This window comes from Schistocerca nitens, chromosome 4, assembly GCF_023898315.1.
Source record: "Schistocerca nitens isolate TAMUIC-IGC-003100 chromosome 4, iqSchNite1.1, whole genome shotgun sequence".
NCBI classification, from domain to species: domain Eukaryota; kingdom Metazoa; phylum Arthropoda; class Insecta; order Orthoptera; family Acrididae; genus Schistocerca; species Schistocerca nitens.
In genome coordinates, this window is record NC_064617.1 from 73,270,329 (window position 1) to 73,297,883 (window position 27,555).

At 44.0% G+C, this 27,555-nt stretch overlaps 1 protein-coding gene across 1 annotated transcript; it reads right to left on the reverse strand.

Moving 5' to 3' along the window:
• Positions 1-2,085: 2,085 nt before the first annotated feature.
• On the reverse strand, positions 2,086-27,322 carry LOC126252045 (protein extra-macrochaetae-like). Its single transcript, XM_049952840.1, has 2 exons — positions 26,799-27,322; positions 2,086-3,093 (listed from the first exon to the last, which is right to left on the reverse strand). Exons 1-2 carry the CDS (start codon positions 27,237-27,239, stop codon positions 3,037-3,039), a joined length of 498 nt encoding a protein of 165 aa, XP_049808797.1. The 5' UTR covers positions 27,240-27,322; the 3' UTR covers positions 2,086-3,036.
• Positions 27,323-27,555: the final 233 nt, after the last annotated feature.

The following is a 27,555-nucleotide window of genomic DNA, read 5'->3' on the forward strand; positions in this document are numbered from 1 at the left end:
ATAAATGAAGTCAGGTTAAAAATCTGCTGATGTGTTTTGGCTTTAATTGCTGATTCAGGTCTACACTGTCATTCGTCCACATATAATTATACAAACTCTTTGCTAAATGCGATGCAAAAGCCAGTTAATATTTTAAAGAAATTATGCACCTTGACTTTCGTACCTTGGTGATTTCAAATTGTCTCTCATTTTGTTTTCGTTGAGGCTGTGCGATTTCTTGTACTACAGAGCTTGTGTCTCATAACTACTGTTACTAGTTCACTGACATAATATAAAGCAGTGCTTACGAACAGCACCAGTTTACTGTATTTAATAACAATATATGTATCACAGATTAACAGTATCACATCGATGGATGCACGTATGATAGGCGAAAATTGTTGAACCTGATGCGATACCTACAGTCACAGGAACTTATGTCTTGGTGGAATGTTAAATGTAATGTCTCTATATCAAACAGTGATTAACCGTATGTAAGAGGACAGCATGGGTCCATTTTCGCCCCTACCTCATTACCACCCATATATGCTGTCCAATTGTTTTTTTCAGTTATGTCCATATTGCTCGCCCTAAAATCTTATTCAGCACCTGAAGTTTATACAATAAGTGGTGATTTCTTTTCTTAATACGATATTGGATCAGGTCATCTGGTATAATGTAAGTCACATTCAACATTGTTAACACCAGCACCTGCCTGCCACCATGTTGTCGTAAGAACCAACATCTGATCTTTAAATATCGAATTATTTCTATCACTTCTTTCCGTAATCTTCTTCTCTAACTGTAGTATCTAGTTAGAAATCTATCTGATCAAAACTAAAAACTGATATAGCAGATGCTGACTAGATGCTCACTTCATTTTACACATTAAAAGAAATGCATTTACGACACTAGCACTCTCTTATCATGTATGAAATGCGTAACAGTTAATAAAAATGACTAGAAGTGATTCCTCTGTGGCCACAGTTGGGGAGTTTTCGAAGAGGGAACTTCTTTCAGCTCAACAAACGTTACCTGACAAGTTGCTGAGACTTCAAACAGTAACATTTTACTTAGTTTGTTTATTGTAGCTATATTGCTTGATATCAAAATTATGTGACGTCATATGAGATAGTAATACTAAACTGAAGTGTTCAGAATACATTTTACGCAATTCAAGTTTTACAATACCTTAAGTAAATCATTATTAAGCATAAATGTCTTGTTTCCAGGCTGACTAGCAAAAATATGCCTAGACCACTATAATCTCAGTTTTTATCTGACATTAGTCATACCACAACAGCTGAAAAGTCTACTGTTCATATCTTTCACACTGTCTCATCATAACGGACGATTTTAATTTTTTTTGTTTGCAACTGATTTCGTTTTAGTTTTACACAGTATTTAGGCAACACCTAATGTCCTCCTTTCGTGCCTCAGTTTTTTAATGTCCAAACAGTGAACAGCATATGAGAAAGATCACCAGGAAAGTTGTCAAAATACTGTGTAAAGATAATCTACTTCAGCTGGAAATGCAGAACGTTCCAAACCTGTATCTTTGACTGTTAACACGTGACCATCTTAGTCTCAGGTTGTTGATATGGTAGTGAGCTTCACACTGGTATCATTATTCTTTTATTCCTTGCTTTTGCTATGAAAAACTATGGAATGATGTCAAAAACAGCGAATTTAGAAATGTATTTGTAGTTATGCGATCAAGTATGAGCCAGTGTAAATTGAAGTGCAGACTATTGTGTGCATTGATAGCAGCTATACAATGATCTAGTTTAATTTTCCTGTAGTTTTTTAAAAGTATCAGTTATTAATGAGTATTTATCTCCTTCAATTACAATATTATTCTTTTCAAGTAACTGTTGCATTTTCCTCCTACTAGACAAGAGAACCAACCCTATATACTGCTAGGATTGTCATGGGCACTGAGATGCACTGAGTCTTACGTTCTTACTATAAAGTTTATATTGCTGCACAACTGTTTTATTTTCTGAAAAGGCTGAAAGAACATTTATGCCAAAAACATCACAGCATGTTATTGGTGGAAAATTCCTTGTAAGGTTTATGATTACCAAAAACAAATAATGAAACAAGTTTTTGCTATCTAGTGAATATAATTTACTTAAAAATTCACACACACAGGAAAATGGAACAATAAACAATTTACTGGCCAAAGTAACCTATTTACTGTTCAGGAAAATACACTGACACACTCGTACCCTCTGGCTACTGGTGATACATAATATACATTTAGGAAAGTCGTATGTACAGTCCTTATTTACAACAAATTTGTACAGATATATTTATATACACATTGATTATGAGTCTTACATCACAGACAACAGCAGAAGTTACGACAACAACACTGAATGTTTAGGATATTTAAATTGCTTCATCTTAATAAGTAGAACATCAAGTGAATAACAACACTTACATTAAGTGAACAAACGACATTACACAATATATAGAGATGCTACAAGGTACGTTTCTGAGCAGTTCAACTCCAATTGTCTAAGCACAAATGTGCAATAAATTTCCTTTTTCCAAATTTAATGATCAGTATAACAATTCAACCATAAAAGTTATAATTTTGTTATTCCAAACCAGAGGAGATCTTGCCTTGCTCAGATTGGGCACCTCATAGCTGTGACAAATTTGGGGAAAAGTTCGAAATGTATTCCACTGTAACTTGGGGGAAAAGTTCGAAATGTATTCCACTGTAACTTGGGGGAAAAGTTCGAAATGTATTCCACTGTAACATGCAATTCCACTGTAACATGCTTATAACTATGAAAACATTGAGTGAAAGGACGACACGGTGTGATTCAAAAACACTTTGGAGATCCACTCATCATATACAAATAGTACTGCTCACTGTTAGTTTTGTATACAAAGGTGAAAAAAGTGTCTGTCAAAAAATTTCCTGAAGCCCTGATATGACAGATGGTCCGCTTAGTGACAATGTGATGATGACTGGATGACTTTCGAGATGATGGTGACGGTGATGACGAGGTGATGACAGCGATACGGTGCTGTTGTGGTCCCTCAGCAGGATACAGGCCTGCTGTCAACCGGCGTCGCCTTGTCGAGGTGTACTGGCGCCTGGAGAACAGAACAGAATGACGTGGTCAGGCACACAGTAAAGTCTCAGAAACATCACAGTGGGCAAGGTGGAACATTTAGAGAGCACCGAGCTGACAGAAACTAATGACACAGTTGCCGTTCCCTTGTCCAGTTATTTAGGTGGAAAAAACAATGGACTGCCATTTTAAACCAGTAGCATAAGTACGCTAGTTTATTTATTTTCCCTGCATACCAAAAACGAGGCCTTTCGAGGCAGTTACAAACAGATAAATTAGTACTGTAGTTAACTCATTAGTCATTTTCTGTAACAAAAAACAGCCACAATTTGCTTTGCTAGTACTTAGCCACCTTCAGGGTCTTACGAAAACATTTACATTAAATTTAGTATAGCTAAAATGACATTGTTTCATACAGCAATGCTTTCATTCACATTGCTATTTAGAAACATGCAAGCAGTGTGTAATACTTGGGTGAAAGACACACAACATGCAAGCTAACATGCTTATCCACGAATTATTTAGAAAGAAAAGTGGAGAAGTCATATCTGGGTTTGACTCTGTACTTTTAAAATTCTGTCACATAACAGCAACTACTTTTTAAAATATTACAAAAATTTCATTTCATGCATTGTTCTCAGATGTGATATTAAGCAAGAAACATTTTCTTTTTAGTCATGCATGATAATATACATAAAATACTTATGCAGATACCAAAAGGCGTTTGTTTGCTGCCAAAACGCATTGTACCAGTTTTACTCACATACAAAATGGGGTTACAATAAGGAAACATTGTCACAGGGTGCCAAGAAGAATCATTGTAAGATCAATCTTTCTGCATGCATTAGAAACACTGCAACGTATGCATTAGAAATCTTCAAAAGCTGAAACGAGGCAAGAAGAAAAACATCAGAACTTGAAAGTAGTATGCCAGAGATTTTAGGAATGATGATGTGGATGAAGACCTGTGTAGCAATGTGTGATGGCTATCTAAACCTCTTGGAGCAGATATAAAGAGTTGGGGGTAAACGAGAAGTTGAACTCACACCTATACTCGACGTCCATAGCGGTGAGGAAAGATGTAATGAGGATATGAAGAAAATGATGGTTATCTGGGTAGGTATGATACCATGTGGTTGGAGTGTGGGAATGAAATGGACTAAAGAGACATCTATGATCATAGTAGATGTTAGCGGATTTCGTCTAGGATAGGCTAATATAGTAGAATACGTCCGGAAACAGCTAAACAGGAATCTGCAAGTATAAGGCGGTGATCCTTGAGTAGAAAGGTGTTTAAGCGGCTCCGGAAAGGCTCAAAATCATGAAAAGTTCAATTTTTACTTTTTTGCGTTTTCTGAATCTGCAGACTATTACCTTTTAATAGATATATAATTTATTCAATTCCGAAGACTACAACTATTTTTAAATTTTTTTTGAAATGTGTTCTACATGGGCGTGACCCACTGTGGCGCTGTTAAACTGCTGTCAAATGGTGTTATTATTAAGTGATGTGAGATAAAGTTTGTGTTGTGGCTAACCTTGTTTTCAGAGACTTAGCAGCACCTAAACTGTTGAAAAAGTGTATTCACGGAAAAACTCAAAACCCCAATGAAAGTGTAAATAGTGTTGTATGGTCGAGAATCCCCAAGACTGTATTTGATGGAATAGAAACACTTCACTTTGGTGTGTATGATGCTGTTGCGACTTTCAATGATGGCAACATTGTAAGGTGCAAGGTATTTAGAAATATGGGAATGAAGATAGGTTCTAACATGGTACGAGCGATGCTTGCTTTAGACAAGGAACGCCTTCGGGCTGCAGACAGGGCTGTAAAGAGTCTAGAAATACAAGCAAGAGTAAACAGGAGGAGGAACAAGAGGAAGCTGGAGGAGGAGTTTGCAGAGGATAAAGATAATCCATCCTATGGACCTGGAATGCACTAAAAAGTTAATCCAATCTTTGTCGCTCGATTCCCAAAACTTTTATTTTCTCATACTAATTACATGTTTTCTAAGGATCTTCCAAACATATTTGTTTCAAACTTTCAGTAAATGTTACACAGTACCTTCTGCATAATTTAACACAGCCTTTTTCCAAAAACTGTATATTTTTTAATATATAAATAAAAAATTGCAAAAAAATGTTGTGAATTTTCATTACAATTGAAAAAATCATCTTTAATAACTGAACTAAAATTTTGTAAAATCCCTGTGAAGTTGTAGCCCATATTCCAATAAATAATCTGTAAAAAGTTCAACTTCCTACCTCAAATACTTTGTGAGGAAAGATGTAATTTATAAGAGTTATTTTAACATTGCAAGTATAGGGCGTTCCGGAGCCCCTTAATCATGATGTTGCAAAGTTCGTCGATCGGGAGTTCGGTTTTGGTTCGAGTGAAGTTTTCGAGTTCGGTGCAGAGCTGCTCCGTAGTGAGGGAAATTTATGAATGGGTAAAAGTTTGGCGGATGTTTTGAATGGCTGGGTTGTTGTTACTCGCTGAGAAGCAGGCGCCGGGATGTCAGGCAGTGGAGGGAGGGCTTTCGGCAGGTAGGATGGACGCTGCTGACAGTGTGTTTGCCTACGTGACGAGCGCGCAAGGTCGCCGGCGGCCGGGCGCCTTGTTCCGTGTCGGACGACGCAAACACCGGGCAACAAGGTGCAGGTAGCTGCTTGCTTGCGCCTACCGACACGTAGCCACGCAATCTGCACCCGGGCCGAGCACGCGCGCCCTCGCTTCTGCCATACACAACACTGTAAAAACGAACTCTCCTGGACAGAGTCGTGGTACAAACCACCACTAGACTATTCAGACGCTCGCTCATTTCCCTAAATCAGTCTGGGCCATTTCCGAAGTGGTTCTTTGGGAAAGAAGGGATGTTTTGTCATATTACTGATATAATTATCGTCACTTACGATTCAGTGGCTCATCTTAGAATACTGCTCAAGTGTGTAGGCTCCTACCAAATAGGATTAACAAAGAATGTTGAACGTATATAGAGAAGGCCATCACGAATGGTCACAGGTTTGTTAGACCAGAGATGTTGAAAGAACTGAATCGGCTGGCACTTGAAGAAAGCGTATACTATCCCGAAAAAGCCTACTAAGAAAGTTACAGGAACCGGCTCTGAAGAATGACTGTAGGAATATACCACAACCCGCTATATATCGCTCCCATGAGGACCATGAGGAGAAGAAGCGTATAATTACAGCACTCCATACGTTAAAACATCGGGAGAAAGCCCTTATAACTGATACAATAGGACGTACCCTCTGTCAGGCGCTTCAAGTGATTAGCAGATTAGAGAGATAGATGTAGACGTAGATAGCTGAGCATTAGTAGCTATGCGAAGTACTAAGCATTAAAATAAACTAGGGACAATGAAACCAAAAGGATCGCTATCGGAAATATGGTATGAAACGGTGGAAAAAGGTGTCCTCTAACTGCTAGATCAATGATGATCAAAATGAATGCAGAACTCATGTAGTATATATCTGATATAGAAACACTAGTAAAAGTCTCTATGCACGTCCGACATTACCTGTATGACTCTATTCCAGGAATTTCGATCGTCGGAAGAGGAGAAAATGAACTTCATCGCCGGGGGCCTGCCAGGTCTCCAGATCTCACACCTTGAGACTTTTACTGCGGTTTTACGTAGAAGACTGCGTCCCCCCCCCCCCCATCCTCACCATAGCCTGACGCTCTTGCAAGTCTGCGACATCGAATTGTTGAAGCTGTGAATGCGATAACGAGAGACCAGCTGCTTCGTGTGTCGCGGAAAATGATCCAACATTATCATATTTATCGTGAAGACATGGTGCTCACACAAAATATATGTGTGCGCGTTTTGCGATGTTGTCCGTTGTCCGTGTCAATACTTTTGATCCAATATTCCAATATTATAGAGGTACAAATACAATTCTATGAACTGGTATCGATGTCAAATATCCTATCGGATCTGGCACGTTCGACCAGGAATACCATCACTTCTGTTGTTTGTGGAGCAAAATAACTGACATTGTCTAAGTTAGACTGGGCGTCGAATGCAGTTTACGAACACAAAAAAATATTGTCATCTGATACGAATACAAGTGCTACGACGTTTTTCTGAAAGTAAATGTCTCGAGCGCATCCTTGCATGGCAGTCAAAAGATTAACATTACAGAACATCAGAAAGCAGAAGATTTTTAAGTGCGGTAACTTGACTAGAATAATGGACTAATGGTTCAAATGGCTCTGAGCACTATGGGACTTAACATCTGAGGTCATCACTCCCCTAGAACTTAGAACTACTGAAACCTAACTAACCTAAGGACATCACACACATCCATGCCCGAGGCAGGATTCGAACCGGCGACGGTAGCGGTCGTGCGGTTCCAGACTGAAGCGCCTAGAACCGCTCGGCCACCCCAATAATGGACACGTATTGAGTCATCAAGGACGTTATCGTTTTGGCAGTGGAGTTAACGGTGGCTCGTAAAAATTGTGGAGGCTGACCAAGGTTTGAACACAGTAAGATTCAAAACAATGTGGGATGCACAACCGATGCAAGTGTTCAAACATGTCTTCACACGACACTAGTGTGGCGAGCTACATCAAACAATCTTCGGCCAGAAGGCTACAGTAAGTGGTTTGATTCCTCCTCACATATGATCAAACTCGAGTGGCGGACGCTCAAGAATGGCGTTGTGCATCAGGGGTAGGTTAACTACTGAAATTTCGACAGAATACTTTCCAGGACGAGTAGGACAACATATTACTTCCTCTCACATCTCGCGAAACGACCACAACGAGAAAATTAGAGAAATTACAGCTACTATAGATGCTTAGCGACAATCATTCATCCCACATGCCATTCGACAGTGGAACTTGGGAAGGGGCGGGGATAAGTTAGTGATACCAGAAGTACCCTCTGACATACGCCGTAAAGTTGCTTGCGAGGTAATGACGTATCCTTTGGATTTTGCTCTAGTTCTGTAACTGCATGCTTGAATAATTGCAGGCCTGTGAACGCAGTAATTGCGAAATTGTTTCGCTGGTGCGGCGTGGAGAATCCATGCGCCCCAGATGCAAGTAGAGAGCAGGCGAGGCGTTCCTTCGCGCTCCTTCAGGTCCTCCTCATTACGCGGCAGTTAAAACGCCATCACCGGCTGCGGTTGCGACAGACGCACAGCACGCCTGCCGGCGGGCACCGGTTTCCATCTGCAGCTGAACCCTCAGGTTCCTGGCAGACATGTCGCTTGTCACTTTTACGAGCCTACGAGATAGGCATACAGAGGTGAGGGCCGTACCACTGTCGATTGCTGAAGCAAACACGTCACATGGCAGCTGCGAAACTTGTCTACATCGTACAGTGAAATGAGGCATCGAAGGCAATGAATGTACAGTAATATTGCTGAAATCTGCTGTGTATTTTTGATTCCAGTGAAGAGAACTGGTAAGAGCTGAGAGAAAGTAGTAATAATACAAGAAAGCGTTATTAGCGTCCGCCAGTCCGTCGAAGACTAAAGCACTAATAGCAGATTGAAGGAAATCCTTTTTGAAGGTATACAGGGTGGTCCGTTGATAGTGACCGGGCGAAATATCTCACGAAATAAGCATCAAATGAAAAAACTACAAAGAACGAAACTCGTCTAGCTTGAAGGGGGAAACCAGATGGCGCCATGGTTGTCCCGCTAGATGGCGCTGCCATAGATCAAACGGATATCAACGGCGTTTTTTAAACAGGAACACGAACATGTAATTCACAAAGCGAAAAAAGTGGTCCAACTAAACCATTCATATTTCTTTACGTACTACACGAATATGTAATAAAAATGGGGGTTCCTATTTTAAAAAAACGCAGTTGATATCCGTTTGACATATGGATCCGCCATCTAGCTGGCTAACCATAGCGCCATCTGGTTTCCGCCTTCAAGCTAGACAAGTTTCGTTATTTGTAGTTTTTTCGTTTGACGCTTATTTCGTGAGATATTTGGCCCGGTCACGATCAATGGACCACCCTGTATACCTTCAAAAAGGATTTCCTTCAGTCTGCTATTAGAGCTTTAGTCTTCGACGGATTGGCGCACCCTAATAACGCTTTCCTGTATTATTACTACTTTCTCGCAGCTGTTACCAGTTTTTTTTTAGCTGGAATCAAAAATACACGGCAGATTTCAGCGATATTACTGTTCATGCACTGCCTTCGATGCCTCATTTCACTGCGCGATGTAGACAAGTTTCGCAGCTGCCTTGGGACGTGTTTGGTTCAGCATACCAGCATAAAAATTCCTATTGACGATGGATAAATTTACCCGAAACGGTTTTTGGTGCATCTTTTAGAAATTTCTCCAACCAGTCGCCTTTTGTTCTAATCTTCAATTTTTAATGTCCATTACTGGTTCCGAATGGCTCTGAGTACTATGGGACTTACCATCTGAGGTCATCAGTCCCTTAGAACTTAGAATTACTTAAACCTAACTAACCTAAGGACATGACACACATCCATGCCCGAGGCAGGATTCGAACCTGCGACCATAGCGGTCGCGCGGTTCCGGACTGAAGCGCCTAGAACCGCTCTGCTACCGTGGCCGGCACCGGTTCCGAATCGTCTAGCGATTCATCAGCAGATCTTACATATTTATTGCACGTTTGCTTCGTTGTGGGAGTCCTGCGTGAGAGGCAAGATGTAAAAACAAATCAGGTAAGCACTGAATGTGGCGACAATTATTCACATTATGAGATCGATGTAGTTACATTCCTTACAGTTACTACCAGCTACAACGATCTCAAAATGTGAATAATTCTCGCCACATCCAATGCTTACGTCTTTCGTTTTTACATCTTGCCACTCACGCAGGACCCCGACAACGCTGCAAACATGCAACAAATATGTACCATCTGCTGATGAATCGCTACACGATTGGGAACCGGTAATGGAAATTCACAATTGAATACAACTAAAGGCGACTGGTTGTAGTAATTGCTGGAAGCCTCAGTCATCACAGTCGCAGTGTTCCACATCCACAACGGATAGAAGTTTTGGTCAACACTGTTCTGTCCGCCTCCGCAGGTGAATGATCAGTTCGACAGAATACCGCGTGTTCGATTCCCGGCTGTAACAAAGATTTTCTTCGCTCGGGGACTGAGTGTTGTACTCACCACCATTTCATCAATATCGACAAGGAAGTCGACTCAAATAAGGAGACTTACGCGTGACAACCGAACTCCCCGAAACGCGACTTCCGGCCAAACGTACCATGCACACATTCAACATTCTGTGTCAGGACGAATGGAAAAACCCTACATTGTTCCCTGCGGACAGGATCCAGTCAAGTCTAAATGCGTATAATAACTGTCTGAGGGTGGTTGTACAGTAGTACTAGTGTTGTACTACTAGTAGAATTAGTAGTTACAGTAATAGTCCACATGGAAGGCATAGGGGATACAGTATTAGATAAGAGAGCTTTGCCAGACTTGACATCAAATAAGGCAGAAGGATCAGGAAACATTCCTTCTGAATCCCTAAAATCATCGCCGAAAGTGGCAACCAAGTTACCTTTCAAGATGGTGTGCAGAGGAGAAATAACATCAGACTCTCGCAAAAATCTTATCCACAGAATAACGAATATAGCGAAAGCAGGTAAGTGTGACAAGAATCGCACACGAGCTTTACAACTCACGTATCCAAGTTGGCTGACAGGAATAATATTCAGAAGAACGCAAAAGAAAACTGACGACCTGTTAGCTGGCGATCGCTAGTCTGGCTTCAGGAAACATAAAGGCAGCAGGGAAGCAGTTCTCACGCTGCGCTTGATAATGGAAGCAACTCTCTCCGTCCGAACACACCTGTAACTCCCAACAGTACCGACTGACCGCCATGTCGTCCTCTAGCGATAGCCTTCACTCGATGCAGATATGGAGGGATATGCGGTCAGAACACCGCTCTCCCGGCCGTTGTCAGCTTTCCTGACCAGCGCCGCTATTTCTCAATCAAGTAGCTGCTGAACTGGCCTCACAAGGACTGAATGGGTGCATCCCGCTTGCCAATAGCGTCCGGATAACACGGACGGTGGCCCGTCCAACTGCTGGTAAAGCCCATCAGCGCTTAACTACGGCGATCCGACGGGAAGAGGTGTTGTCACTGCGGCAAGGCCGTTGGCACTGTGGAAGCAAGGTTAAGAAAAAAGGACAATCAGGACATCTTCAAAGGATCTGTCGACCTAGAGAATGTTTTCGACCATGTAAAATTGAGCAAGATGTTCGAAATTCTGAGGAAAATATGAGTGAGCTACAGGTAAAGACGCGTAATACGCAATATGTACACTAGCCAAAAAGGAACAATAAGCCTAAGACCAAGAACGAAATTGTCGGATTAGAAAGAGTGTAGGCTAGGTATGTTGTCTTTCTCCCCTACAGCTTGATCTGTTTATCGAAGGATCGACGACGAAAATAAAGAAAGGTTGAAGAGTGGAGTTAAAATTTAGAATCAAAGGATATGAATGATAAATGGTTCAAATGGCTCTGAGCACTATGGGACTTAACATCTGAGGTCATCAGTCCCCTAGAACTACTTAAACCCAACTAACCTAAGGACATGACACACATCCATGCCCGAGGCAAGATTCGAACCTGCGACCGTAGCGGTCGCGCAGTTCCAGACTGAAGCGCCTAGAACCACTCGCCCACTCCGGCCGGCTTATGAATGATTAGATTCGCTGATGACACTGATGTACCAGGTAGAATGTGAGGACGAAATACATGTGTAGGATTTCTACTATCTGGGAAGGACAAAACAAGGAAGACATAAAAAAACAGATTAGCACAGGCAAACTGGCCGTTCGTGGCTGATACATCTGCTAGTTACAAACATCGGTCTCAATCAAGGGAAAATTTCTGATAAAGTACGTTTGAAGCACAAAATTGTATGGTAGTGAAGCATGGACTGTAGTGAAACCGGAAAAGAAGAGAATCGAAGCGTTTGAGACGCGCTAGTGCAGGAGGACGTTGGAAACAGGTGGAATTAAGAGGTTCACCCCAGAATCGATGAGAGGCGACGTAGCGAAGAACATTGAAGAGAAGGATGGCAGTACGCACGTTAAAGACTTCAAGGAATGATTTCCATGGTCCAGGAGGAAGCTGCAGAGGGTAAAAACTGTAGACAGCAAATAATTAAGGACGTAGGTTGCAAGTGCTACTCCGAGATGAAGAGTTCTGAACAGGTGTAAGTAGGCTGTTTGGGTTTTTATGTTGGTAACGTCACGTAGCGCTCTGTACGAAAATCACTGACTGTGCTGTGTGCACTCTGTGGCTGGTAAGGGGTTTACCAGCACAGTAATTCATTAATTTTTTTAAGGGGATGTTTCACAGGAGAGAAATTCCTGGCGGGCCGCATAAAACCAGTCATACGGCTCACTACTCAAAGACGGTAGTAGTAGCAGTAATCCCGCTTTGTACCGGCACCCGCTTACTGCACCCTCCCAGTCCGACGCGAGAACGTTTAGAATAGCACGCTGACGGCGGCGGCGGCGGCGGCGGCAGCTGCTTGCAGAAGGGTGCGCCGTCCCGCGACCAGCAGCAGGTGTTGGCGGGTGCTGCGCTATCGTGGGAACGGGCCCGTCCCTGCCGACAGCGCCACGCCAGCTGCGAGCAGGACTCCTCGGCCCGCCGTGGCCGCCAGATAAGTAAAAACCTGCGGGGTCTTACCGTAGCGTGCCGTGCCCTGCCGTGGGAAAACGGATTAGCCGCGAGCGGGCTCCACGACTCCGCCTCGAAGTACCCACCCAACTGGCAGCGGCGAGCAGTGCAGTCTGTACTCTAATTCAGGAGAAAGCCGGTTCAAACCCCACGAGGCGGTTCTCGCCTGTAGTTATACTGTGCCCGCTCTACGTAATCTCACAGGAATACAGAGCTAATTATGAGGCGGGATGAGAAGCGCTGCAAGATTGTGCACTGATGAAGCTGTTGTCTACAGTACTGCACACCACTGTGAAGTGCACGGCACAAGTTACTTAGCATGGTGCCATATACACTACTGGCCATTAAAATTGCTACACCACGAAGATGACGTGATACAGACGCGAAATTTAACCGAGAGGAAGAAGATGCTGTGATATGCAAATGATTAGCTTTTCAGAGCATTCACACAAGGTTGGCGCCGGTGGCGACACCTACAACCTGCTGACATGAGGAAAGTTTCCAACCGATTTCTCATACACAAACAGCAGTTGACCGGCGTTGTCTGGTGAAACGTTGTTGTGATGCCTCGTGTAAGGAGAAGAAATGCGTACCATCACGTTTCCGACTTTGATAAAGGTCGGATTGTAGCCTATCGCGATTGCGGTTTATCGTTGGTCGAGATACAATGACTGTTAGCGGAATATGGGATCGGTGGGTTCAGGAGGGTAATACGGATCGCCGTGCTGGATCCAAACAGCCTCGTGTCACTAGCTGTCGACATGACAGGCATCTTATCCGCATGACTGTAACGGATCGTGCAGCCACTTCTCGATCCCTGAGTCAACAGATGGTGACGTTTGCAAGACAACAACCATCTGCATGAGCAGTTCGACGACGTTTGTAGCAGCATGGAATATCAGCTCGGAGACCATGGCTGCGGTTACACTTGACGCTCCATCACAGACAGGAGCGCCTGTCATGGCGTACTCAACGACGGACCTGTGTCCACGAATAGCAAAACGTCATTTTTTCGGATGAATCCAGGTTCTGTTTATAGCATCATGATTGTCGGATCCGTGTTTGGCGACATCGAGGTGATCGCACATTGGAAACGTGTATTCGCCATCGCCATACTGGCGTATCACCCGGCGTGATCGTATGGGGTGCCACTGGTTACACGTCTCGGTCACCTCTTGTTCGCATTGATGGCACTTTGAACAGTGGACGTTACATTTCAGATGTGTTACGACCCGTGGCTCTACCCTTCATTCGATCCCTGCGAAACCCTACATTTCAGCAGGATAATGCACGACCGCATGTTGCAGGTCCTGTACGGGCCTTTCTGGATACAGTAAATGTTAGACTGCTGCCCTGGCCAGCACATTCTCCAGGTCTCTCACCAATTGAAAACGTCTGGTCAATGGTGGCCGAGCAACTTTCTCGTCACAATACGCCAGTCACTACTCTTGATGAACTGTGGTGTCGTGTTGAAGCTGTATGGGCAGCTGTACCTGTACAAGCCATCGAAGCTCTGTCTGACTCAATGTCCAGGCTTATCAAGGCCGTTATTACGGCCTGAGGTGGTTGTTCTGGGTACCGATTTCTCAGGATCTATGCACCCAAATTGCGTGAAAATGTAATCACATGTGAGTTCTAGTATAATATATTTGTCCAATGAATGCCCGTTTATCATCTCAATTTCTTCTTGGTTTAGCAATTTTAATGGCCAATAGTGTACTTGTGTGTCATCCAATTGCGCTCCCGTACGGAACGCGCGAAGAGTGTCTGGTTGCTCTGTATATGCTGCAGTTAGAGTTTTAAACGCCACCTCTCCACAGCAGCGACTTGAAGGAAGTCTGAGATTCTAATTTTTTAAAGAAGCTTTCGCGGTGTAATTATACTAACTTCAAGAGTTTGCAAATTCAGGTTTTTCTAGATTTCGGTGACGCTCTACGGCCTGTCAAACCTGTGATCATTCGTTCCGCTCTTCTTTGCGCATCTTCCGTATCTCCTTTCCGTCCTACCTGTTATGGGGCCCACACACTTCAGCAGTATTCTAACGTTAGTTGGGAGGCACACGTGATTTGGTAGCAGTCCCTTTTGTACACTGTTGATTGCTGAGTGTGGCGATCGTCAAGTACGTGGATAAAATTGCCATATGCTGTAGTGAAATGCATCTGTCTTGAAAAGTAGACAAAGCTCAATAATGCCTACAAAAAGGTGGAAGTGTCCTATAATATCCGAACACAAGAATGATGGTGATGCAAATCTTGAGTTCTTCCGACCATACGTAGTCTTTACCCGGTAACATTAAGAAACGATAAGAAACGGGACGATCGCGTAAAATCAGTAACATGGAATTTGAATGGAAGACATTTTGTTTGAAGTGTTCTGGGGACGTGCATTGCACGTGTGAAGAAAGTCTCACGCAGGACGCCAGTGGCCAGGTTCTGAACATTTTACCAAAAGAGGTGACGGTGGTGTACGAAGCGGACTGGCTGTAGGAAGAGGGCAGTTCAAATTCCAGACCGGCCATCCATACTTAGATTTCCCGTAGTTTGCTTAAATCGCTTAAGACAAATGGAGGGATCATTCCCACGACAAGGGCACGGCATATTTCCTTCCCCTCGAGTGATTCCCAGCCTCGAATTCTGCTGCATCTCTAAAGACCCCTTCGTCGACGGGACATTAAACAATAGTCTTCATTCCTGTTTTCAGAATTGGTATGAGGATTTCAAAGTGACTCTTACTCTGTACTCCAAGTCTTGAAGACCTGGGACAGAACAAAGTAGCGCAGTAACGAACGAGCGGGTCTCGCTTTCGGGAAGACCGAGGTTCAAATCCCCGCTAGGCATTACGGAGGCTTTTAGTGTTTTCACTAAATCACTTACGGTAAAATGGCGCAAATTTCCTTAGAAAAGAACGTCGCCAGTATTTCCTCTCATTGTTCGCCAATATTACGAACTTTCCCGTCTCTAATGAGCACTTCCTTAACCAAGTGTTGGAGGTGTAACAATTTATCGTCCTTTCACAACAACGATCTTTAAGAAGCGTTTGAGGTATGGTGCTGGAGACGCCCGTTACAGAAAATTCCTTGTAAATGTTCTAGAAGGAACGGTATGAGGAACGATAGCACGAGAGACCGCTACTGGCTTAAAAAAAAAAACACCAAGCTACACATCCGCGACTCATGCATTAATTACGCACAAAAGGAAGAAGCTAGCGTTCAGTAAGATGGGGAGCTTTGAACCAATCTATAGACTGAAGCCAAAGAGGGCAATAACGACTGGAGGTACTCATGTAAACCATATACATGGAAGCAGGAAAGGGTCGAAACGCGAAGTACGCGAAGTAAAGGCAGTCGCACAGAGTCGGCTTTAGGTTCTGCAAGTGGCAGAGAGAAAAAGGTTTCATTAAGGTTTCAAGTTATGTGTAAGGTTTGTTCGAAGTGTGTCAGTCCACTCGTTCTCAAATAGTGGATGAACGTATTGCGAATGTTGTGCGCGCTCGCCACTTCACAACATACAGTTTCAAACTTTAATGCTTGACTTATTGTGTTAAATATTTTGCATAAGAGTGAACATCTTAATGAGTAGATTATGACTGCGTTCAAAATTTTCAAATTCGGCCAATAATCATGTGAAATACTGAAAATCAAGCTTCTGTTGTCCTTGAGAGTCGTTGGCTAGGAAACCTGGAACTACGATCGTGCAGTGTTTTAACCGTTTTGTAATACAGCTTGTAATAGTACTTGAATTACGTAACCATTAAGGCACCTCACCTCAACCTCTCGATACCAGCAATATTCTACTGTGTTTCTGTAAAACAGTTAACATATTTCTGTGACAACATTCAGATTTGATTTCATTACTGTAGAGGTACTTTGATACATCGATATGTTTATATTGCAATGATATAATTCTTATGTGTATACTTTCTTTTGTCACTATGATCTTTGACGTACTTGTAACTCTGAGTTTTGGGCGCGTAAGCGGTTATTAGAGAGTCAAGTCTTGGTCGTCATGTCGAAAAGACACAAATTGTAGTCAGTTTATGAAATGTGAACTTTAACAGTGAGGAAGATATTTTCAAGTATGTTTTATATTGTGAAGTGATGTTGCAACAAAAGTAATAAGAAAGAAGTGTAACTTAAATTAGGAGTGCTGATTATTTTTTTACATCACCATTGTTCTAACTTGCAAAAGTTTAATCTTCAAGAATGGTTTATGAAACACATCTATAAAACTTCTGAATATCGCAGAATATCACCTAGGCCTCTTTGCATCCGAGCTTGGAATCATCACCACCTAGATTTTCGACGATTGGGCCACGAGTTCACAACGAGACCAGCGTGGGAAACACGAAAAGATGAGTGCCTAGTTTATCCATTATTTCATGAAATGACTTTATTAACTGTGCTCTAATGACACCTGTCACATAATATAACTTCGTTGTTGCCCGAAAATGCAATATTTAGCAGCGTGAGCAACACTACAATCATAATTAATTTTTGACCTTAGTTGTGGTAGGGTTGTTAGAAGCTATAACGCAGTTTGTCTCCCGCTCCCCCCTCTCACAGCTGGCGTTTCGGAGTAAACAAATACGCGCGCTAGGCGCGTCGCTCAGTGAACGAATCACGGGCGGATGCGGGATGGACGCCCAGGAAGGAAGGGCGGCGTCGCGACGCAGTGGGCCGCAGAGCCGGCGTCGCCCCATCCTGTGCTGCGGATGACCTCTCTGTGTCCTGGCCTCTGCCCGCAGCCGCCTGCCACCGAAGAGTCGCCGGCTTCCAGGAAGAGGCTCGCAGACTGCACGGAGGGAGCCGGTCGCGGCTGCGGCAGACCAGACCGTTGTCGTACTTTCCCAATTGCGGTCTGCCCCTCCAGCCTTTCATTTCGCAGCACTGCAGAGGCTCAGAAGAACAATGGCTGGCTGTCTGCGATCTGCCTGCCGTGGTTTCTGCCTCTCCGTGCATAACGTGTACAAGCAACAGTTTTCTCGCCGTGCTGTTCTATTCGCCAATGAGCACCACACAGGCTGCATTAGGCTTTGCCTATTTCTTTCGATTTTCCGGCACCGTAATTAGGAGTTGTGTACATGTATATAGATACTCCGAAATCCGCCGTACGGCGGGTGGCAGCGGGTATCCTATACCACTATTTGTCATTTCCTTTTCTCGCAAATAGGATGAGGGAAAAACGAACGCCTCCGTATGATCTCTAATTTCTCGTACCTTATCTTCGTGGCCCTTCTGCGCAATGTACGTTCGCGGCAGTAGAATCGTTCGGCAATCAGTTTCAAATGCTGGTTTTCGAAATTTTCTCAGTAACGTTTCTCTAAAAGAAATTCGCCTTCCCTCCAGGGTTTCCCATTTGACTTAACAAAGCAGCTTAAATCACTTAATAAAGGCGAGGCCTCCGGTCCAGATTCTATACCAGTCAGGTTACTCTCAGAATATGCTGATAAAATAGCTCCATATGTAGCAACTATATACAACCACTCTCTCACAGAAAGATCCGTACCTGAAGACTGGAAAATTGCTCAAGTCACACACTACCCAAAAAGGGAAGGAGTAATCCGCTTAATTACAGGCCTATATCACTAACGTCGATTTGCAGTATGGTTTTAGAACATATCCTGTATTCCAACATTATGAAGTACCTCGAAGAAACCGATTTATTGACATATAGTCAGCACGGATTCAGAAAATATCGTTCTCGTGAAACACAACTAGCTCTTTATACTCAAGAACTAATAAGTGCTATCGATAGGGGATGTCAAATTGATTCCATATTTTTAGATTTCCAGAAGGCTTTCGACACCGCTCCTCACAAGCGTCCTCTAACCAAACTGCTTGCCTACGGAGTATCGCCTCAGTTGTGCGACTGGGTTCGTGATTTCCTGTCAGAAAGGTCAGAGTCCGTAGTAATAGACGAGTAAAACAGATGTGATACCCGACGTTCCCCAAGGAAGTGTTATAGGCCCTCTATCGTTCCTGATCTATATTAACGACATAGGAGACAATCTGAGTAGCCGTCTTACATTGTTTGCAGATGATGCTGTCATTTACGATTCAGATAACATATCTGTATGGTGCGAAAAGTGGAAATTGGCTCTGAATAAAGAAATGTGTGAAGTTATTCACATGAGTACTAAATCAGCTAAATCAGCTAAATTTCGATTACGCGGTAAGTCACACAAATCTCAGGGCTGTAAATTCAACTAAATACTTAGGGATTACAATTACAAATAACCTAAATTTGAACGATCACATAGATAATATTGTGGGTAGAGCAAACCAAAGGCTGCGATTCATTGGCAGAACACTTGTAAGGTGCAACAGGTCTGCCAAAGGGACTCCTTACACCACGCTTGTCAGCAAGGGTGCAGATAGATAGTTCGCCAGAGAGGAACGAAAGGATTTCTTCAGACAGTCGCTGCAGAATATATGAGAAGCTTCAGGAACTTGTGCCAATCATTTATTTGTTAGACGCTTGCTACTATTCTGGAACAGTTTTACAGAGATGAGATTCCTCCCTACAAGGTCATATCGTCCCTGAAAACCCCAAGGAGCTCCATACGTTTTCTACACGTTCATACCGTGAATAGCGTAACGTCTGTCACTACAATTTCGCTGCTCACGATTTTTCCCCATTGAAAACAAAGCTCAGTGGCGAAGATGGTGCCTGAATGAAAGCGTAACGTTTTATTTATTGGCCAGACTTTCCCATCTTTATGAAGCCTAATGGTTGGATGTTTCTTAATCACTAAATTGTATTCTCTCAACTGTTAATATACCCTCTCACGTATGGAGTACAGAGCTGTTTTTCTACCTGAATCATGATTTTTTTTCACGGCTCATTTATTTTTATTTCGTAAAACGGTTGTGAATCGTTGTATGTTAACATTCGATCTATCCCTTCGTTTGCGTAGGTATGACGCTGGGCATCTGAATCTGAATGAGAAACTGGACTGGAGCTGTCACACTGTGCAACCAATCTTCCCGTCTGTAAACATCGCGAGTCGTAGTGGAACAAGCTAAAGGTGTGGAGATTCACGACCTCGCGTCGACCGCAGCGTCTCTTCCCCACTCTGGCAAACCGGTTACACAGCTGAGTTACCCTAGATCCCAATACGGGAGTCCAGTTCGTCACACTAAATATACGCCGAACATCTACCGCGCATGCGCACCGATAACGTCGGAACGTAACGCACCGAATATGTTGACATGAAATAATCCACTTAGCACCTACTGCAATATACTTTCGCGTAATTCTCAGCTATATTTGCTGTTTTGATAGAACCTATTCATACTGAGCAAGAAGTCAGTACGTCTTCCAGAAGGAAGAACGTCATCCGAAGGCACATCTTCATACTTCGGAAAGTTTCATTATACTAGCGCAGCAGCAGCAAGCCAGCTTATGATATAGACGTGTGATACAAGTGAACACATTCGTAGTGTACTATTCTCGAATGGAAGGATGTGATTATGGTTTTAGAACGTCAGTAGAAAAGTTTCTGACGAAAGTGGTCATGTCCGTGACAGCGTCGATACGTATCTTAAGTGAAAGTCCGATTTCAGACGAATTCATTACGGAGAGGGTTGTGGAAACGTGAATTCACGGTAGTTGTGCAACTGAATTAGAGATTACAATCTGGATGTACCTATTCGTCTCGTTACTAAGTTTGACTGTTACAAAATATACGCGGTGCATTCATGCAGAGAGATCATACTTTGGAAACCTGTGTACTCTTCAAAGAAACATACTAAATGGTAAGTAACACAATAATAGTGTAGCACCTCGTGGGAGTATAGAGCTTTATCTTACAATCCATCCATATTTCATATCAAAATTAGCAGGTCTGCGGAGTTTTGGCCGTTCAGAGACTTTAATCTCTAAGCGAAAGTATTGCAAACCTATAGAACCACTGCAAACGTTTCGTGTAGCGTTAGTAGGTAACATCAATATTTCTGAATGATTTGAAGGTAGACAAACACATACGATGTATCCTGGCAACAGATATCAATGGTTACACTAGCATAAGAACTTAGCAATGACAGTGTTTGGAAGTATTTTACCACATACGGTTAAGTACATACTAGTGGAGAATGACAAGGGACATTTAACGGGTGTTGTAGAATGAATGTCTTGCAAATACTACTTGATACGTAAAGTTTAACTCTAGTAAAAAAGGTCTCTTTCATCCGCGAAAGCATCGAAGCTTCTATAACGCTGTTGAGGATTTCAATTCAAAAGAAAGTTAGGGTTTAACGATGCGTGGACGAAAACTTCGTTAGGAACCGAGCACAGGCTATGAATGCACTTGCATGGCGCGGGAGTTGAACCACGTATTACCATAGCAAACATGTCGGCACTCTGTTAAAAGCACGGGAATCCTTCCTTTGCACAGCAGAAAGGTCATTTGATTCTTACTCCCGATGCTTTCTCCGTGTATCAATCAACGACTCACCTCGCTGGGCGAGAGATTCGTATACTATTAGTGGCAAAACGATTAGAACGTAACGAAAGATACAATATTCATTTTGTATTAGGAATGAAACTGCTGTTGGTAACATGCGAGCTGCATTGAGACTTTCTGAACGTATATTTCTTCTATTATTACTCTTATTTTGCCACAGTATTCCTCCTTTCGTTACCATATGTCCACACATTCAGCTCTTATTACTATACACAACATTCAGTTTTATATGTTAGACGTTGTTATCAGTCTGTCGTTGCGAAGTTTCTCACTCCTTACGTATCAGATGGACTTTTCCTGTATTATTTACCAGATCTCTTCTTGATCTTTACTTCTTGCCATGTGGCACCGATGAAGTTTCAAGTGTTGCTTGCCTCTGCTAGGAAAAACAACTGCCTCCAGAAAACTGGAAAGCATCCACGTGAATCGTGACTGTGGTCACCTCCACAGTGGGAATTACCTCAAAGCCTGTGAAGGCCAGCTGCTCTTCCCGATGAAGCCATAGCACGAAATTGTCGCGAGTTTCAAACTTCATCCCCAGCTGCTGCGAGAACTCTATTGAGAAATCTTTAGTGAAAAACTTTGTTACGTGTAAGTCTTTCTCATAAATGTCTTTCTTCGGCCCAAAAAACCTCACTAAATTGCAGGGTGACCTATGGTAAACTGATGTTTTTAGATTGGCTTATACGTCGTTCAATTCTGGAGTGTCCGATATTTCAGATCTCAACCCTTGGTTCTGTATAAATAAAGATTTTTTTAAAAACTTTTTTTATTCACTGAAAATCGCCCGTTTCCCGTAGACCAGCCTGTATTTATCCTTGGAACATTTTTACAATACTGTTGGACACGTCAGATACATTACACAGTATATTTACCCGTAAAAGCAAAAGGAAATATATGTTCGGAATGGCATTAGAGTCCTGCAGAGACTTTGGTAGATGGCCTTAGTCAATTCATGAGGTACCATCCCAGCATTTGCCTGAAGCTCATACGAAACCACGCTACACCTAATCACGATGGCCGGCAGAGACAGAAATCTTGTCAACTCAGGCAACCAATATCGCTGCGCGCTCATCCCTAAGGAGCAACACACTGATCTGTTGTAAGATCCCCACACACCTGCTCAATCGTATCCCGTGTACTCCGTCATCAAATGGGTGAAACCTACAAAGGAATGATGCACAATTGCTCGTTCGTAGTCGGCTACCTTAGATCGCATTACATACCGCTTACATACCTCTCATTTGTCACAACGTAACTGCTTAGCCGCTAACCGCCACTTACGGTGTTCTAATCGATCGCCACTTGAATGAGTCGTCAACGTCAAATTGCGATGTGGGATGCTTCGGTAGAAAGGCTGTTCGGAATGTCTGGGAACGCACGCGAGCTGCCGTGCTTGCGTGGCACCTTTTAAGGCGAGGAATTCTGCAGCGTGTATCTAAGAGCAAAGCGGCCTACATAGGCAGCGACAAGGGCTTAGCAGTTGCTGCAGTGCCGCCTTAGAGACACCCTTCTAGGGCAGCGAGCTGTCTGCACGTGGCTCACCGTATGTTTTGTGAGCACACAGAAGGCGTTGTCAGTACGGCCGACGTGAGACACGGGGAGTATACGGACTTCAGCACCATATGCTACAACCGACCGGCGCGTCGGTGCCAGTCGAAAGTCCAAAGCTCCGTTTCCTTCCGACAGCTTGACGGTACCAATAGAGAGCTCAGCGAAACAAGTGTCTTATTTCGAGTGCAGCGTGGATGTCGCATTTTTAGTCTGCTTCCAGAGACAACGATCACAACACAAGTGAACTGTTGATTTTAGAGAACTAATAAAGTGCTCAGACTCTTTTTCGAACTATTTGTAGTTTCTGATTTTGTTGTGGCTCACCTTGCTGAATGTCCCTGATAAATTAAGAAAAATGTGTGAAGGTCGACACTCAAAATCAAAAACTGTTCTTGAAACGGCAGAGAATGAGACAATGCGACAATACTAAATACATTAATATTATTATACGATGTCGTGATGATGGGCTGCGATCGAAAGGCGTGTGCAAATGTATTATTCCCTTTAAGAGCAAGTGATCTGTTGGTTTTAGTGACCGAATGAAGGAGTTATACAAGAGGTGTACATGACGTACGTAACTGTCGCGGGCCGCCTTCACGACTTCACTTCCTACCTCAAGAAGTTAAAAAGAAGTCCCCTCCTACAACTGCCGATAACATTAACAACCTTTGATATTTCTCCATTTGTTACATTTTCTCTGTCTTTTTCCCGTTGTATACATTTTATCAAGCAAAATATAAAACAAATCAGTGATGATACGCATAGGATTAACACTTTCAAGCACGGCGATGGTTGCGACGTACACTTCATATAAATGTTGTCATGGTGAAATCGAACATTCTAGCGTATCGTAATTACTGGGAAGGAAGCGTGCGAAATGTTCTCAGAGGCCGTGCAAAAACACGGCCATTAAACTCAAAAATGGTCAAATCTATTTTCTTAAATTTTGCAGTGTCATAGGCCCTGAGAGTGAAAATGAGCAGTTATTGCTGCGTGGGATTCCGAGAGACAAGAGACCGCGAAGTCAATGTGTCACGCTTCGCTGCACCTTACGTCGATTCCAATTTGAATACTGTGGTAGTGTACTGAGCGTGTCCACATACACAGCAAGCATAGGATTCCTTTATAGCACGGGAAACTCGTTGCTGGTCAGGTATCGGTCGCTTCATTACGCTTACGTTACTGTTACTGCAGCTGGGACTTCAATCTTAGCACTGACTCGCTGAGTACACGAAAAACACTGTGTTGATTGAGATTTTGCTGCGATACGCATATGTAATGCCAAGTGAGGACTAAGTGCGTGAGGTGCGAACAAGTACAGAGTGACACACACACACACACACACACACACACACACACACACACAGACACACACACACACACGCACACACGCACCAGCCTCCAGCTGTGGCCGAAGTGACATTTAGGTTTAAAACACACGCCGAGCTGAGCAGCACCATACGGCAAACTTCTACCTGCAGGCGTCTTGTACAATATTGACACAGCCAGTCGCCGAATGCTCAGAAAAATTAGTGCACTTACATAGAAACTAGAGGATGCAGCTACACACTAAACTACGGTCCGAAAACACACCTAGCACGTAATAGCTTTAAATAAGCTCAAGGTAATTACAATTATCTCTAATGTTGCCTACAAATGAGTTTAATTTTCGAGTAATTATGAAAAGACAGATATTGTAAAGTGAAGGAAGAACAGAGAGACGTAGTAAGCTTTTCCACGCTAGGAATTTGGCGACATGAGCTTCACGGGGAAAGGAAACCAATAACAGACTGTCATGATACTTAATTAGCACGATGCACAAATGACTAACCGTATCTACGATGCTGGCAGACACTCGATAGGCTATAACATCACGGGCATACTCTGAATTAAAGCAAGAAAGCTCAGCGCAGGCCAAAGAGGCGTAAGTCTGATGAGAAACGCACAACATAAGGCAGAAAAACTCCTCACTGCACACGGACAAACTTCACAACTAATTGCCTCACGCCAAAAGATGTTACGAGCGCATCCAAGCAAAGACAAGGAATGACAAATGTCATACGACATGTTCACATGCGAACTATACCATATAACAAGGAGAAGACGGCGGCACAGTTACGTGGCGGCCCTGGGTGTTTTAAAGTCAGAAATTAACAGGCTCCGTACGCTAGCATCGGGTGGTGGAAGGATACATGTTTCCGGGTTCCAGCCGTGTCGAGGATTCAATAAGACACCTGACGGGCTGGGGACGAAGCAAAAGGCACGTTCCAAACCGTCGCCTGTCAGTTGACACGACGAGGTCAACGCTGAGGAAAGGAATCATGGCAAGCGGACATATAAACCATCCACGCGGACGAACTGCTGACGTTAGTAGAAAGGTAGAGTAAAACAAGCAGCAACATGTTCGCGTATGTGGAATTATGGGCACAGTCTTGGTCTAGCCGCTAAGCACGTCTTTTGCAGCTCCAACAAGATATTTTAAAAATCAGGAAGTTGCCTTCTACTCTACCGAAAAACATCACAAGCAAACAAGTTTTCTTAGGGCAACGCAAGCAGTTTCGCTCAAGTTTTCCACCCACACAATGACGTGCACGACAAATTGTCAAGTGTCCGGAGTCACCACAGGCGCCGTCTGCAGATGACAGTTCACATGAAAAGCCAGACAGCATGAAAGTACAACTCGGAGTGACGTACAAGTTACGTGCAGAGATCTATATTAACGAGCTTAATTTTAGGGCTGCCAGATATAGATTAAAAGCGTCGATTTACAGTGTGGCTGATAAATATATGGTTTACTGAATGACCATGGGTGTTCACGTAACTTGCGCGGTAGAATATAGTCACAGACACGGTTTCTGGGAACTTGGAGATGTTTAAACAGACCTTAAACACAGGGGTTTCTTTAGCTTAGATATGAATGTAGTACAGTCCTCTCACTTTAACTGTCGGTATAATAAAATTATATAACGAGGTTTACGTACTGAAGCGGAAGTGTAAACCGTTGAAATGTTTTACAGAATTACATAGTTATGAGACGCGAAGTATATTCCTGCGGTGGAACAGACGCAAAAACAAACACGCAACTTCGGAATTGTGACGCGTTGCCTCAGCTGTCAATACATGCAGTCGCGTGAAGCTGAGGGTTAAACCGCATAGAGTCTTATTGCCACTACGTAAAGACAGAAATATGCATTGAAACTACCGGGCAATTACAGGCTACCATGTAATGGAAAGAGTTACGTATTGCAGTCCCTCGCATATTTTCATAGTTTGTGTTCAACTATAGATCAATCTGTGACGACAAGCTTTACTCGTTTACATACTCGTTCGCTTCGGTAACTCGCAACCAAATTGTCACCTTCCGTCCCAATCTACGGCTGTGGCTACACGATATGCAGCAGTCTGTGACAACAACGAAGATTTCTGTGGGGAGCGGGGATCCCATTACCGGTCTCTAGTACAAGAAATGCCTGAAATCAGCCTGTAAGAAACGCGAGACACAGCTTTATCACTGTTAAGCGTTGGTGGAAAGAGCTGTCAAGAATTAGTCTATTTTTGGAGTTATCACATACGAACTGTATACTGCAAGCAAGTCCGTATCGAGGATTGTTGCGGTTGAGTGGTGTCTCGAAGTCAGTCGCAACGAGAGAACTACGAAGTATTACTATACAGGTTGCTGGCAACAAGTACGACAGCAGTGCCAAGAAAGCCATGAGTAAATAAGGATCACTATGAAATATATGTGATAACTAGGATCTGTTGCTGCTGCAGAAAAAATGTAGCTCTGAAAGAGTAAGAAGTTGATGGGAACAGCTGTTAAGAAGTACTGTCAGGAGTTCTCTCACAGACACTTTCAGGACACAAGACAGCAACAGTGACTGATGCTGCAGGGCGGTTACCGGGTGTCACGAAGTAGGAGGAAACGGCAAAGTGCTGTGAGGCAGGTTAGCGACGACACGCTACGCATGCAGATACAGGTGTGAGGTGCGGGGCTAGCGGTGGAGTGGCGCGGGTTGGCGTCTGGTACTGACCGTAGCGGCGTGCAGCAGGTCCTGGGCGGCGCAGGTGGCGTTGACGGCGACGCCGACGTTGGCGTTGGGCGCGATGACGCCGAGCGGCTGCCTGGCCGGCGCCGGGGGCAGCGCGCCGCCCCTCTGCTGCGGCTGCCTGGCGCCGTCCACCGCCGCCGCCGCCGCCGCCGCCACCGGGTGCGTCTCCAGCGCGTACTGCAGGTCGCAGATGTAGTCGATGACGTGCTGGATCACCTCCAGCTTGGACAGCCGCCGGTTCTTCGGCATGAACGGCACCAGCTCCTTCAGCTTGGACAGGTACATCTGGATCTCCTCGTTCTCGACGTCGCGCCGCTGCCGGTGCACGCGCCCGTTCGCCACTGTGTTGAGCGGGCCCGCCGTGCCGCTACCCGCGCCCGCCGGCGCAGCCGCAGCCGCCGTCGCCGTGGTTACCGACTTCATCCTACTACTGTGCGTGCAGTGTTGCTGCTACTACTACTACTGCCTACTCTCCCCAGCTCTCCCCAACAAACTGCGGCCCCCTCCGCTCGCCGCGGGTGCTTTTAAGCGCTCGGCTGCCCCCACCACCGCGGCCCGTGCCCCCGCCCTCTGGCGGTCGCCCGCGGCCAATCGCAGACCGCGCTGGGAGTGGCGTCCGGCGCCACCGGCCAGTAGCGGCGCCCGGGCCCCTACTGCCGCGGACGCACCTGCGCGCGCCGGCAGGAATGTAGTTCCATCTGTGGAGAGAACCAAAAATCAGGGTGTCGTTCGCTTCCTC